Consider the following 13,376-nt stretch of genomic DNA (forward strand, 5'->3'; position numbering starts at 1 on the left):
TCATTGCAGTGTTAATGTAAGCCTACATGTGACAAAAATAAAGATTGTTATTATAACTTCATTGCAGTGTTAATGTAAGCCTACTTGTGACAATAAAGATTATTATTATTATTTGGGGAGAGTTGTTTGGAAAACCAGACTGTTGTAAATGTTTTGTAAATATAATACTGCCATCTGGTATTGGTACTTGTGTGGGTCCAACTCGCAGCTGATTTGAAGTTGATGGGGAACCGCTGTTCTTGCAGGGTGGTGAGGACTAATCTGCCTCTCGGAATCATGCTAATTTACATTGTGGTGGTTGGCTATCATTTGGATCTATTTCTGAAGCGCTTTGGGGCATAGTAATACCTTAAAAAAGCTTTATAAACGCAAACCGCCTAACCATGCTACTTGAACTGGCGATTAAAATATTACGGAAATTGTTCATAGTCATTTTCACATATTCCTACCGATAAGAAATCTGCCTTGCGCCCATTAAATAGAATTGCCTCAAATTTTGGACATAATCAAAACGCCTGGAATCGAACTTCTCACACACCTTAAAATAACCTATTCTTGTTCATTAAGGAGTAATTCAAGGTAGCGGAGACTCACAGACTACGGAGGCTTAACGTCTACCGTTTCCTTTTAATCGTACACTTGCTGTGTAACATTGACAATAGATTCTTAAGTGATCTCATATTAATACAAATCTTTCAGGAGAACAGCGCCGAGTCCGCCGTAAACTAACAATCTCCTTTGATTATCCTATGCTTTTATTGTTGGATCCTTTTCAATGCCTTTGAAGCCATCAAAATAAACACTTCCATGGGAGCACGAGAAAGCTTATGCGGGATAGTGTGAGGGTGGGAGTTTGGAGAAATATATCAGTCTAAATAAAATACATTCATGCTTTGAATGAAAATGTCTTTATTATCATATAAAGGCATCGGAGTAGGTGCAAAGAAGATCAACAAAGATGATTCCAGAAATGCGTGGGTATACATCTCAAGCATTGATAAACTTATCTCGTGAAAAACAAACCTGGTTATTAATGAAAGATTATGAACAGTTTTGATACAGAGAGAATACTTCCATTTGTGAACAGGAGCATAACTGGCGGACATGGACAGAAGATAGTCTCCAAGAAATCCAATAGGGAAGAAACTGCTTTGTCCAAAGGGTAGTGGGAACGTGGAACTTGTTATCACAGGGAGTGGTTGAAGTGAATATTACAGATGCATTTAAAGCGGAGTTTCACAGACTCATGAGGGAGAATTGAATATAGGGTTCTGAAGATAGGTGTAGATGAGGAAAGATGGGAGGTTTGAGAGGGGTCGGCATGGGCTGGTTGGGCTGAATGTCCTGGTTTTGTGCTGTATGATCTATGTAATTGTACCTTACATTTAACCTCAACCTTTCCACTGGGATTTTGATTTAGAGGCGTTCAATCATAATTGCACCATTGGTCGCGCCAATGGCTCCTCAACCAATAAGAGGAGATCACCCAAAATGTGTGATCAAACTTGCGTCAATTCCTAATCGCCTGTCACCTCTGTGCTGGCTGGTCTATATCAGTTCTTGGTCTGAATGACTGCGTTCCAAAATCTCACCCCCGTTTTCCATTTTTATAAACGCTGGTTAGACCCCAGCTAGAGTATTGTGGCCAATTCTTATAGCACACTTTCTGGAGGATGGTCAACACCTTAGAGAGGGTGCGAAGCAGGTTTACTAACTTGATGCCAAGGCTGAAAGGATGTAAGTGGAGAATCTGGGGTTGCTTTTCCAGAGCATTGTAGGTTACCAGGGTGAGGAAGTGTTGACAATAAATCAGGAGAAACGTCCTTTCCTGTGGCACAAGGGTTGACAACCAAAGTAATGGAAGATTTATGGTGATTGGTAAAATAACCAGAGGCCACACATGGAAACATTTTGTTTGAACGCAGTGGTTCTGATTCTGATATTTATTCTGATCTGGATTCACCCCGCCTGAAATGGAGGGGGTGAGGGGGGGGGGGGGGGGTATTGGAAGCAGAGCCAATAATAATGGTTGAATGTGAATTAATTAAACAGCTCAAAAGGGGGAAAAGTGCTGGTAAGTACAAACGAGAGGGACTAATGGGATAGCTCTTTCAAAGAACTGGCACGATGGGCCAAATTTTCTGTGCTATATCAACCTATCATTCTACAAAATTTCACACGGCTTGCTCCCCCTCTAATTCTCTGTCTTTGCACTTGTCCCCAAGTATAATCAGTGGTCTTGCCTTCAGCCGCTAATTTCATAGAATTTACAGTACAGAAGGAGGCCATTCGGCCCGTCGAGTCTGCACCGGCTCTTGGAAAGAGCTAAGCCCCTCACCACCTCTGTCTCCTCTTTAAGATGCTCCTTAAAACTTACATCATTGCCCAAATGTCTTTTGTTACTTATTAATATTCGTCGACGGAATGTGGGTGTTGCTGGCTAGGACAACATTTATTGTCCATCCCTAATTGTCTTTATGAAGGTGGTGGGGAGCTGTCTTTTTGAGTCGCAGCAGTCCATATGTACAGGCACACCCGCAGTGCTGTTAGGGAGGGAGTTCCAGGATTTTGACCTAGCGACAGTGAGGGAACTGGGAAGTCAGGATGGTGAGTGACTTGGAGAGGAATTTCCAGGTGGTGGGATTCCCAGGTATCTGCTGCTCTTGTCCTTCTAGATGGTCGTGGTTGTGGGTTTGGAAGCTGCTGTCGAAGGAGAGTTACTGCAGTGAAATGAAATGAAAATGAAAATCGCTTATTGTCACGAGTAGGCTTCAATGAAGTTACTGTGAAAAGCCCCTAGTCGCCACATTCTGGCACCTGTTCGGGGAGGCTGGTACGGGAATTGAACAGTGCTGCTGGCCTGCCTTGGTCTGCTTTAAAAGCCAGCGATTTAGCCCAGTGTGCTAAACCAGCCCCTGAATTTTGTAGATGGTACATACAGCTGTCACTGCCTTGGTGATGCTGGGAGGGAATGTTTGTGGAAGGGGGAGCAATCAAGCGGCTGCCTTGCTCTGGGTGTTGTTGAGCTTCTTCAGTGTTGTTGGAGCTGCACTCATCCAGGTAAGTGGGGAGTATTCCATCACACTCCTGAATTGTGCCTTGTAGAGGGTGGACAGGCTTTGGGGGGCCAGGAGGTGAGTTACTTGTTCTAATTCCTCCCTCTCTGGCTGAGTGTCATTTCTTTCTTTAATCGTTCTGAAGTGAAACTCCTTGCGATGTTTTACTCTTGAGGGACGCTTTATACAACACGTAGTTGTTGAAAAAGCATGCCTGCTAATATAGCATGCCGACTCCCTGACACCTAACCCGGAGCAGACATTCCCTTCCCTGTGTTTCAATCTGGAATTTATCCAGAAAGAGCAAAGCAAAGCGCGGCCACACAGGGAAAAGCCACCGTTCAACATAGTCAACAAGCTGGGAACGCGTTTCCAAAGGGAGAAAAGAAGAAATTGAGACCAATCGGAATTAATCGCGCTGGGATCAGGAATGAGCTGGTGATTGACAGGTTAAAATAAATCAAACTCCAATATTACACTATACATGATAGAATCTGTAATCAGATTAATGTTGGGAGGGTTTCTTTTTAAAATCGAAAAGAAAATCTGACCAGATATGCATGATTGATGAAGTGGGGAGGTCTTTAAGTGCATTTTAATTGCCTCCCCCCGAAGCTGTGGTGTATTTATTCGACTTGCACATTGATGTTTTCCAGGTCGCTGCCAATCTCCCAGTCTGGGCATTAGCTTCGCTGAGGAGCGAGGAAGTGGGAGAGAGAGAGAGAGAGAAGAGAACTCAATGGAGAAAGTTCCAGTCCGGGAGAGTGCTTTCAGCTCCTCCAATGGCTCCAGCTACCTGGCTCACTGGGCTGGGGGTTCCCAGGACATTGAGTCCCCGGGGCTGAGGGTTGCTCTGCCGGTGGCTCTGGCTGCTATCTGCCTGGTGGGCTTCGCTGGGAACGGGCTGGTGGCCGCCGTGCTGATCCGCGGTGCCAGGAGGGGGAAGAGCTCGCTGATCAACTCGCTGATCCTGAACGTGAGCCTGGCTGACCTGCTGCTGGTGTCTGTGTGCGGGCCCCTCCGGGCGGCTGCCCTGGCCACTCCCGCCTGGACCCTGGGCTGGTTCGTCTGCAAATCGGCCGACTGCTTCCTACACAGCTGCCTGGCCGCCAAGAGCTTGACGGCGGCCGCGTTGGCTAAAGCCTGCTTCATGTACATCAGCCGGCAGCCCTGCAAAGCGGTGCAGGTACAGCAGCTCAAGGTGGCCACCTTGCTGCTCTCTATCTGGGCACTGGCCCTGGCGCTGCCCCTACCCCAGTGGCCAGCTGCCAGCCTGCTCCGCGGCCAGGGGGGCAGGCTGCTGTGTGTGTCCCAGCGGCCTGGCCGGCCGGACAGCTTCCTGGGGCTCTTTGCCAGGCTGTACCCGGCCCTGGTATACTGCGCCCCCCTGCTCGCCGCCTTCCTGTACCACTGGCGAGCCCTGCGGCGCTGCAGCCGCCAGCAGCGCTCCCACGCCAGGGGCAGGCGCCTCACCCTCATGCTGTTGGCCAGCAGCCTGGCATTCGCCGCCCTCTGCGCCCCCGAGTGGGTGGTGTGGCTGTGGGCCCGGCTCTGGGGGCCCCCTCCTCCTCCCGCTGCCCTTGCCCTCCTCTCCCAGCTGCTCCTCTTCAGCCTCTCCTCCGCCCAGCCCCTCATCTTCGTCGCCCTGTCCGAGGAGTTCAAGGAGGGTTTCCTGGGGCTGTGCAAGAGGCTGGCGGCCGCTCAGCCCCAGCCCCCGGCTGCCCCCCTGCCCAGCCAGCGGCGGCAGAGCTGCAGCCAGGCCGCGGTGCCCGCCTCGCCCCCTGCCCCTGCCCCTGCCCGCCACGAGAAATCCGTCCAGGTCCCCGAGCTGGAGCCCGCCCCCGACAAGCTGGAGGAGAGTCCGGCCAGCAAGACGGTCAACCTGGTCCTCACCGACATGGAACAGTTCTGGCACGACCGGCAGACCGCTCCCGCCAGTGCACAGGAAGATCCCATCCCCTGGGAGCACCAAGACCAACTGGAAGTTTCAGCTTGCCCCGAGGCCAGTGGCAAGATGTGACCCCCACCCCCACAGGAAGATGGTCGGTAACGGTTGAATTGGGGGTGGGTGGGGGGGGGGGGGATTTAAAACCAGAACGAATTTGCCAATGAGATCCGGGTTGGGGGGAGGGGGGGGGGGGGGGGGGGGGGGTTATTGATAAAAATCCAATTCCTGGAAAACAGGAATGATGCTGAACTGAGAGTTGGGCGAGTGGACATTACAGCTTTTGACCCCCGGATCTCTTCGAGATTTGGACTTTTAAAATTCTGAATCAAGCAAAGCAAGAAGAAGAAACTGCTCGGATCACTCTGTACCTGCTTCCGTGTTTTGTATTGTGTACAGAATCCCAACATCTGTGAAATGTCGCCAAGTGAATCATGAGATTGGTGCCGATCAGAATTGGATGGTGGAAGTCTGGAGGGGCCGAATGGCATCCTCCTGCTGCAAGTACCACGGGCGGTGGATATGCCCAGTTCTCTGTTTTCCACCTATCTCTAGCTGTGACCGTCTGTACTGTGCGTGCCATTAAATGTGTACTCAGCCTCGGAGGAAATACAGTAACATCTGGACCACCTCGAATTGGATTTCGTCGCTTCCAGGGTGTGAAATAAACCACTTACAGCAAGTCCAGATGTTTTACTGTTTAACATCACTCAAGTGTTTGTATAAAGACTGACTGTTTTGGCAACAATGAGTTAACGGCAATTGTGTTGCGATTGGATTTCAACAGTATCAGTGAACTATTTGTCAATGTATCCTGGTCTTAGAAATCTTTTTTTGAACCCTTCTCAAAGCTGTCCTGTGTGAATTTGAAGTCAGTTTATATTTCAGTCAGTGCCTGGGACTTCTTGACCACTTGTATTTTGATCGTTTATTGTTGTACAATGAAGTTGTTCGGTGAAACGACATTTGTGTTACTCCGGTTCGGGCTTTCTATTTGTAAATAAAACATTTCCCATATGGGTTAGAACCTGTAACAAGAGAACGGTTTGTCGAAACTTAAAATGTTGCAGCATATAAAGCAAGCGATGTTTAAATGTAATTGTTTTGCCTCGGTGAATGCAGTAATGAAGTGTAAACAAATATTACTTATTGATACTCGGGTCCATAATAAATAGATTTGTCGTATTCCGGTGCATTTCGAATTTCAGAACATTTTGCTTCTCATTGCAGAGAACTGAAGCTAATCGTGGAAATACATCCGTGTCGTGTTAATGTTTAGTTAATCTTTCCCAACCAGAAACGACCGCGATTGAACCTGATTAGAATACAATGCCAGGTTCTCCAGTTGCTATTTTGCTGGTAGGTCTTTCAATCTCAAGTCAGCCATTTTTAGATGGATTGCGGGAACTCTGAGCGGCTGTAACTGGAATAATGCACGCGTTGACAAGTGGCGAGGAGTGAGCTCTGAAGTTGTGGAACAGTAATGAAATGAAAATGAAAATCGCTTATTGTCACGAGTACGAAGTTACTGTGAAAAGCCCCTAGTCACCACATTCTGGCACCTGTCCGGGGAGGCTGGTACAGGAATCGAACCGTGCTGCTGGCCTGCTTTAAAAGCCAGCGATTTAGCCGAGTGAGCTAAACCAGCCCCAGTAGTAGAACATTTTAAAGTGTCCAAAATGCCCATCCAAGCTAGCTGTCCAAAAAGGGCCTCTGCCAACAGCGTAAATGAGACTTGAGAATGTAGAGACAGGCATGGATAGAACTTCCTTTTCCGGAAACAAGCACATTGCAAACACTAAACAACCGAAATGTATCGATTAATTTATTCGAACAATTTTCAATTTTAACCAGTGGTCACACAACAATCTTGAAAATAGAATGCACAATCTGACTAATTATTCTGGTATAATAGGTTGTTCTCGGTATGATTCTGCTTAATGCAATAACTGCAGTGTAGATAATCACCCTTAATGTTGATTGACTGGGATGATGCTACCCATGTAAATCATGTCATAAACCATTTTGGTGTTTATTTTTCCCGTCAGAATCAGCTGGCAATACAAAATCAATCTGCGAGTATGCACCTATTTCATTCCCCAACAGAAACAATGCTTTTTGTCCATGCTTTTGTCAATGGCTAAACTGGCCTTGGGACGCCCTGTTGTGTAGTTGTTACAACAAAATGATGGACATCCAAAATCTCTTGTCCTCCCCACCCCATGAAGGGACATTTTAAACAGCAAGAAATCTGTGCAAAGCAATCAAGAATACCTTAAACTCTGACAGTTGTGCTAGCTAAACCACTTCCTTCCACTCCAAGCAGATAAAAGTGTAATGCTCCAAGCTTCGAGGACTTGTCAGGCACCCACGTATATCTTGGGCAATTATGAAATCAATTCATTTTAAGAGGCCAATCAAGGGCAGCACGGTGGCGCAGTGGGTTAGCCCTGCTGCCTCACGGCACCGAGGTCCCAGGTTCGATTCTGGGTCACTGTCCGTGTGGATGTTTGCACATTCTCCCCATGTTTGCGTGACAACCCAAAGATGTGCAGGGTAGGTGGATTGGCCAGGGTAAATTGCCCCTTAATTGGAAAAAATGAATTGGGTACTCTAAATTAATTTTTAAAAAAGAGGCCAATCAAGGTGGTTATACATGAGAGCAAACATGATCAAGCACTGTAGTACCTGACTTTCCTACAAGCTCACAATACTCTCCCACCCTGTATACGACATACAACAGCTAGTGAGGCAACTAAAGCGTGATGTAGCATTGAAGGATCTATCCCCATCTCTCAGCGCAAAGGTTTAATCCCCACACCTTCTTCAAAGTTGTTTTAACTATTATTTTGATTACAAGAGATTTGGGGCGTTAAAGCTTGTCAGTGCTGCTAGTCATAATGAGCAGCACGGTGGTTAGCACTGCTGGCTCACAGCGTCAGGGACTTGGGTTCGATTCTGACCTTAGGTGACTGCTTGGAGTTTGCACATTTTCCCAGTGTCTACGTGGGTTTTCTCCAGGTGCTCTGCTTTCCTCCCACAGTCCAAAGATATGCAGGTTAGGTGGATTGGCCATGTTAAACTGCCCCTTAGTGTCCAAAAGGTTAGGTAGGGTTACAGTGATACGGTGGGGATGTGTGCCTAGGTAGAGTCCTCTTTCGGAGAGTTGGTGCAGACTCGATGGACCGAATGGCCTCCTTCTGCACTAAGGATTCTATAAAGTAGGCATTTGAGCCCATGGTCAATGTCTCCAACCTTCAATGTCTAGGAGAGTCTGGAGCATGGCAACTATTTGAAGTGATGGAATCTATTACCCCTAAAACCTGTCCCCTCTGAGCACTGATGGGTTAGGTTAGAAACAGTTGGCCGACAAACGATAAGTTGAATACACTTTCCCAATTTATTGGGAGAGAACACTAAAATTACTTTTGGAATTTTTTATGCTTGCACTTTTTTTTGTTGCAAACCGCCCCCCCCCCCCCCCCCCCCATTTAAATCAGTACAAAGAAAGTTGCATTCCAAAACTTGTAGAAAAAAAGATGGTTTATTGCAGTAAACATTTCAACTAGGCAACATTTCCAACACCTTTGTTAATAAAGTCACTTTGGAAACTTACATTTAAACACAAGTAAAAGCTTAAATGTTACAAACAAAACCCTTTTTGAGATCAGTGACCGACTTGGAAAATTACTGGTAACTAAATGCTAGTTTTTACAGAGTTGCTGTGGCACAGCCATTTGGTTGGACTAATGACCATGCTGCACGTACTACATCAGCTGTATTTTTTAAAAGTTCTATTTCACACAACTGAATGATGAGTCAAAGCTTCCACTTCAACATGATGACAAGCTGGTACAAATGTGTCCATACTATATACAAAACTGGACAAAGCAGACACATTAATACTGCACACACGTTGATGTTGGGCAGATGGCTCATGCACAAGTCTCAGTTGATCGGCAGCCTGCTCATGCTCAGGAGAACTTTTTTTGGTGTTATTTGGCAGATCGTCTGGTTGGCTCCGACGCTGTGGGAGGTGGGGGAGGGCCTCGTCGATCTAGATCATCAATGTAGGCCATAATGAGCTTGCGTCTCTCCTCTGGCACGCACTCCAAGACCAAGTACCGTTTGTCATTCTGAAGGATTCGTTCAATGTCTTTGAGATGCTGATCTGACTCGTGCAGTAGTTTTTTCGACCTTGGGAGGAGAGAAGGGAAACTCATCACAAATTTTGATTGATGGCAGAAAATACAAGATCTAGAGAGATCCATTTGGCTAAAGCAAAATTATTCACGTCACAAACTATTCTACCCTCGCACTCTCACCTTACGAACAGCTCTACCCTCGCACTCCCACCTTACTAACTGCTCTACCCTCGCACTCCCACCTTACTGACTGTCCTATCCTCGCACTCCCACCTTACTAACTGTCCTACCCTCGCACTCCCACCTTACTAACTGTCCTACCCTCGCATTCCCACCTTACTAACTGTCCTACCCTCGCACTCCCACCTTACTGACTGTTCTACCCTCGCATTCCCACCTTATTGACTGTTCTACCCTCGCACTCCCACCTTACTGACTGTCCTACCCTCAAATTCCCACCTTACTGACTGTTGTACCCTCGCACTCCCACCTTACTAACTGTCCTACCCTCGCACTCCCACCTTACTGACTGTTCTACCCTCGCATTCCCACTTTACTGACTGTTCTACCCTCGCACTCCCACCTTACTGACTGTCCTACCCTCAAATTCCCACCTTACTGACTGTTGTACCCTCGCACTCCCACCTTACTAACTGTCCTACCCTCGCACTCCCACCTTACTGACTGTTCTACCCTCGCATTCCCACCTTACTGACTGTTCTACCCTCGCATTCCCACCGTACTAACTGTTCTACCCTCGCACTCCCACCTTACTGACTGTTCTACCCTCGCACTCCCACCTTACTGACTGTTCTACCCTCGCATTCCCACCTTATTGACTGTTCTACCCTCGCACTCCCACCTTACTGACTGTCCTACCCTCAAATTCCCACCTTACTGACTGTTGTACCCTCGCACTCCCACCTTACTAACTGTCCTACCCTCGCACTCCCACCTTACTGACTGTTCTACCCTCGCATTCCCACTTTACTGACTGTTCTACCCTCGCACTCCCACCTTACTGACTGTCCTACCCTCAAATTCCCACCTTACTGACTGTTGTACCCTCGCACTCCCACCTTACTGACTGTCCTACCCTCGCACTCCCACCTTACTGACTGTTCTACCCTCGCATTCCCACCTTACTAACTGTCCTACCCTCGAATTCCCATCTTACTGACTGTTAACTCCCACCTTACTGACTGTCCTACCCTCGCACTCCCACCTTACTAACAGCTCTACCCTCGCACTCCCACCTTACTGACTGTCCTACCCTCGCACTCCCACCTTACCGACTGTTCTACCCTCGCACTCCCCCCTTACTAACTGTCCTAGCCTCACACTCCCACCTTACTGACTGTTCTACCCTCGCATTCCCACCTTACTGACTTTCTACCCTCGCATTCCCACCTTACTGACTGTTCTACCCTCGCATTCTCACCTTACTAACTGTTCTACCCTCGCACTCCCACCTTACTGACTGTCCTACCCTTGTATTCCCACCTTACTGACTGTCCTACCCTTGCATTCCCACCTTACTGACTGTTCTACCCTCGCACTCCCACCTTACTGACTGTTCTACCCTCGCACTCCCACCTTACTGACTGTCCTACCCTTGTATTCCCACCTTACTGACTGTCCTACCCTTGCATTCCCACCTTACTGACTGTCCTACCCTCGCATTCCCACCTTACTGACTGTCCTACCCTCGCACTCCCACCTTACTGACTGTCCTACCCTCGCACCCCCACCTTACTAACTGTCCTACCCTCGCATTCCCACCTTACTGACTGTCCTACCCTCGAGCTCCCACCTTACTGACTGTTCTACCCTCGCACTCCCATCTTACTGACTGTTCTACCCTCGCACTCCCACCTTACTAACTGTCCTACCCTCGCACTCCCACCTTACTGACTGTTCTACCCTCGCATTCCCACCTTACTGACTGTCCTACCCTCGAGCTCCCACCTTACTGACTGTTCTACCCTCGCACTCCTACCTTACTGACTGTTCTACCCTCGCACTCCCACCTTACTGACTGTTCTACCCTCGCACTCCCACCTTACTGACTGTCCTACCCTCGCATTCCCACCTTACTGACTGTTCTACCCTCGCATTCCCACTTTATTGACTGTTCTACCCTCGCATTCCCACCTTACTGACTGTCCTACCCTCGAGCTCCCACCTTACTGACTGTTCTACCCTCGCACTCCCACCTTACTGACTGTTCTACCCTCGCATTCCCACCTTATTGACTGTTCTACCCTCGCATTCCCACCGTACTAACCTGTCCTATCCTCGCACTCCCACCTTACTCACTGTTCGACCCTCGCATTCCCACCTTACTGACTGTTCTACCCTCGCACTGCTACTGTAGTGGGCATCAATGATATTCTTAAATTAGCACAACAAACGCAACAAACTGTGGTGTGGCATGTACACCGTACCCGAGACCTCCTCCAACTCAATGTCTCTCTGTTTCTTGGTTACTGCTTGTTCATCAGCAGCTACTCTTTCAGAGATCTGGTTTGGACCTCTGGAACACTCTAATTAACACCCCACTATCTTGCTTCCTTTGTTTTAAGACGTCTCTTTATCACCCTGTCCCATCATTCTTCTTGACCGGTCTGCAGCCTTTGAAATGGTTGTTCAAACCAACCATCCTCAAAAGCCTTTCCTTCGTTCTCCAGCTGAGTGGGAATGACCGTTAGCATGGTTTCACCCTTAACCATCCAGTGTTGCCAGAGAATATCCAACCATGACTTTCCTTCACAACCCAAAGGATCTATACTTTGCCCCCTCCTATTTCTCGTGCAGGCACATCAACAAAAGTGGGATCCACATATACGATGGCAAAAAACCACCACCTCTCCCAGTCTTGGATAAGATGCAAACTGAACAAACTAAACATTGGGAAACTATTCGCTTCGACTTACACCAAAAACTCTGTTCTCACACCACCTCTTCTATTCCCTTCCCTGGTCATCATCTCAGTTGGCGACTGGGGCAGCATTGTTGCTTCACAGCGCCAGGGACACTGGTTCGATTCCTGGCTTGGGTCATTGTCTGTGCAGTGTCTGCACTCTCTCCCAGTGAGTGGGTGGGTTTCCTCCGGGTGTTCTGGTTTCCTCCCACAAGTCCTGAAAGACGTGCTTGTTAGGTGAATTGGACATCGAATTCTCCGTCAGTGGGCCAGAACAGGCGCCGTAACGTGGCGACTACGGGATTTTCACAGTAACTTCATTGCAATGTTAGTGTAAGCCGACTTGTGACACTAATAAAGATGATTATTGGTTTAGCTCAGTTGGCTGGACTGCTGGTTCGTGATGCAGAGCGATGCTAACAGCATGGATTCAATTCCTATACTGGCTGAGGTTATTCATGAAGGCCCCCCATCTCAACCTTGCCCCTCCCCTGAGGTGTAATGCTCATGTTAAATCACCACCATTCAATTCTCCCCCTCAAAGGGGAAAGCAGCCTATGGCCATCTAGGAGTATGGCGATTTTACTTTCCATCATCTCAGCTGAACCAGATTGTTTGCAACCACAACATCTCATTTTAATTCAAGTTAAGCTTCAGCTCCCATATCCACATCTCAAAAATCACCTCTGTACGATGAGTCCTTTCCATCCCTTCCTCAGCTTATCTGTTGCTGAAAGCCATGTCAACGCTTTTATTACACATGACAACTTATCCAATGCATAAAATAGAACCTGAATTTTAAACTGCACCAAGTTCCATTCACCCATCTTTACACCTCTTTCCATGGCCTCACCCCTCCCCCTCTAACTTCCTCCAGCCCAACAAACCTCAGAACTGTTGCGCCAGCATCTTCGCAAATACTCCACATACCTTTACCTCAAAATAAGCAGCCATGCCTTCTAGCTGTCAAGGCTCTAAACTTTGGAATACCCTCCATAAACACCTGTCCTGCTCTCTCCTCCTCAAAACTTAATTCCGATTACGCTTTTAAACACAGGTCCCTATATTTCTTCCATAACTTGGTGTTGTTTCATGGCGGGGCGTGCAAGGGATGAAACAATTTGGAATACAAAATAAATACAAGTTGCAATTGTAACACATAACGACTAGCTGGGAATCAGGTTTTCCTGAAGCTAGCTGGTTCTGGACAAAATCCTAGGCTAGGTTGAAGTTCGGAAACCATACGAACATATGAGCATGTTGGCCATTCGGCCCTTGGAGTCTGCTCCACCATTCAATATGGCGGC

The 13,376-nt window shown here is 47.8% G+C and overlaps 2 protein-coding genes across 12 annotated transcripts in view; one reads left to right on the forward strand and one right to left on the reverse strand.

Moving 5' to 3' along the window:
• The first annotated feature begins 3,395 nt into the window (after positions 1-3,395).
• On the forward strand, positions 3,396-5,124 carry gpr151 (G protein-coupled receptor 151). Its single transcript, XM_038793450.1, has 2 exons — positions 3,396-3,505; positions 3,713-5,124. Exon 2 carries the CDS (start codon positions 3,796-3,798, stop codon positions 5,074-5,076), a length of 1,281 nt encoding a protein of 426 aa, XP_038649378.1. The 5' UTR covers positions 3,396-3,505; positions 3,713-3,795; the 3' UTR covers positions 5,077-5,124.
• Positions 5,125-8,526: 3,402 nt separating this feature from the next.
• LOC119965047 (transcription elongation regulator 1-like) overlaps positions 8,527-13,376 on the reverse strand; it is a 130,321-nt gene continuing 125,471 nt past the window's right edge. For all 11 annotated transcript variants that reach the window (XM_038795277.1, XM_038795271.1, XM_038795270.1 and 8 more), the window contains one exon: positions 8,527-9,198. In XM_038795277.1, the coding sequence (XP_038651205.1) occupies positions 8,997-9,198 (202 nt within the window). In that variant the 3' untranslated portion in view covers positions 8,527-8,996. The remainder of the gene's footprint in view (positions 9,199-13,376) is intronic.

Source organism: Scyliorhinus canicula, chromosome 4 (genome assembly GCF_902713615.1).
Source record: "Scyliorhinus canicula chromosome 4, sScyCan1.1, whole genome shotgun sequence".
Classification (NCBI taxonomy): domain Eukaryota; kingdom Metazoa; phylum Chordata; class Chondrichthyes; order Carcharhiniformes; family Scyliorhinidae; genus Scyliorhinus; species Scyliorhinus canicula.

What these genes read in the sequence shown, in the direction of transcription:
- gpr151 (XM_038793450.1), top strand. Translation starts at nt 3,796, where the DNA reads ATGGAGAAAGTTCCAGTCCGGGAGAGTGCTTTCAGCTCCTCCAATGGC.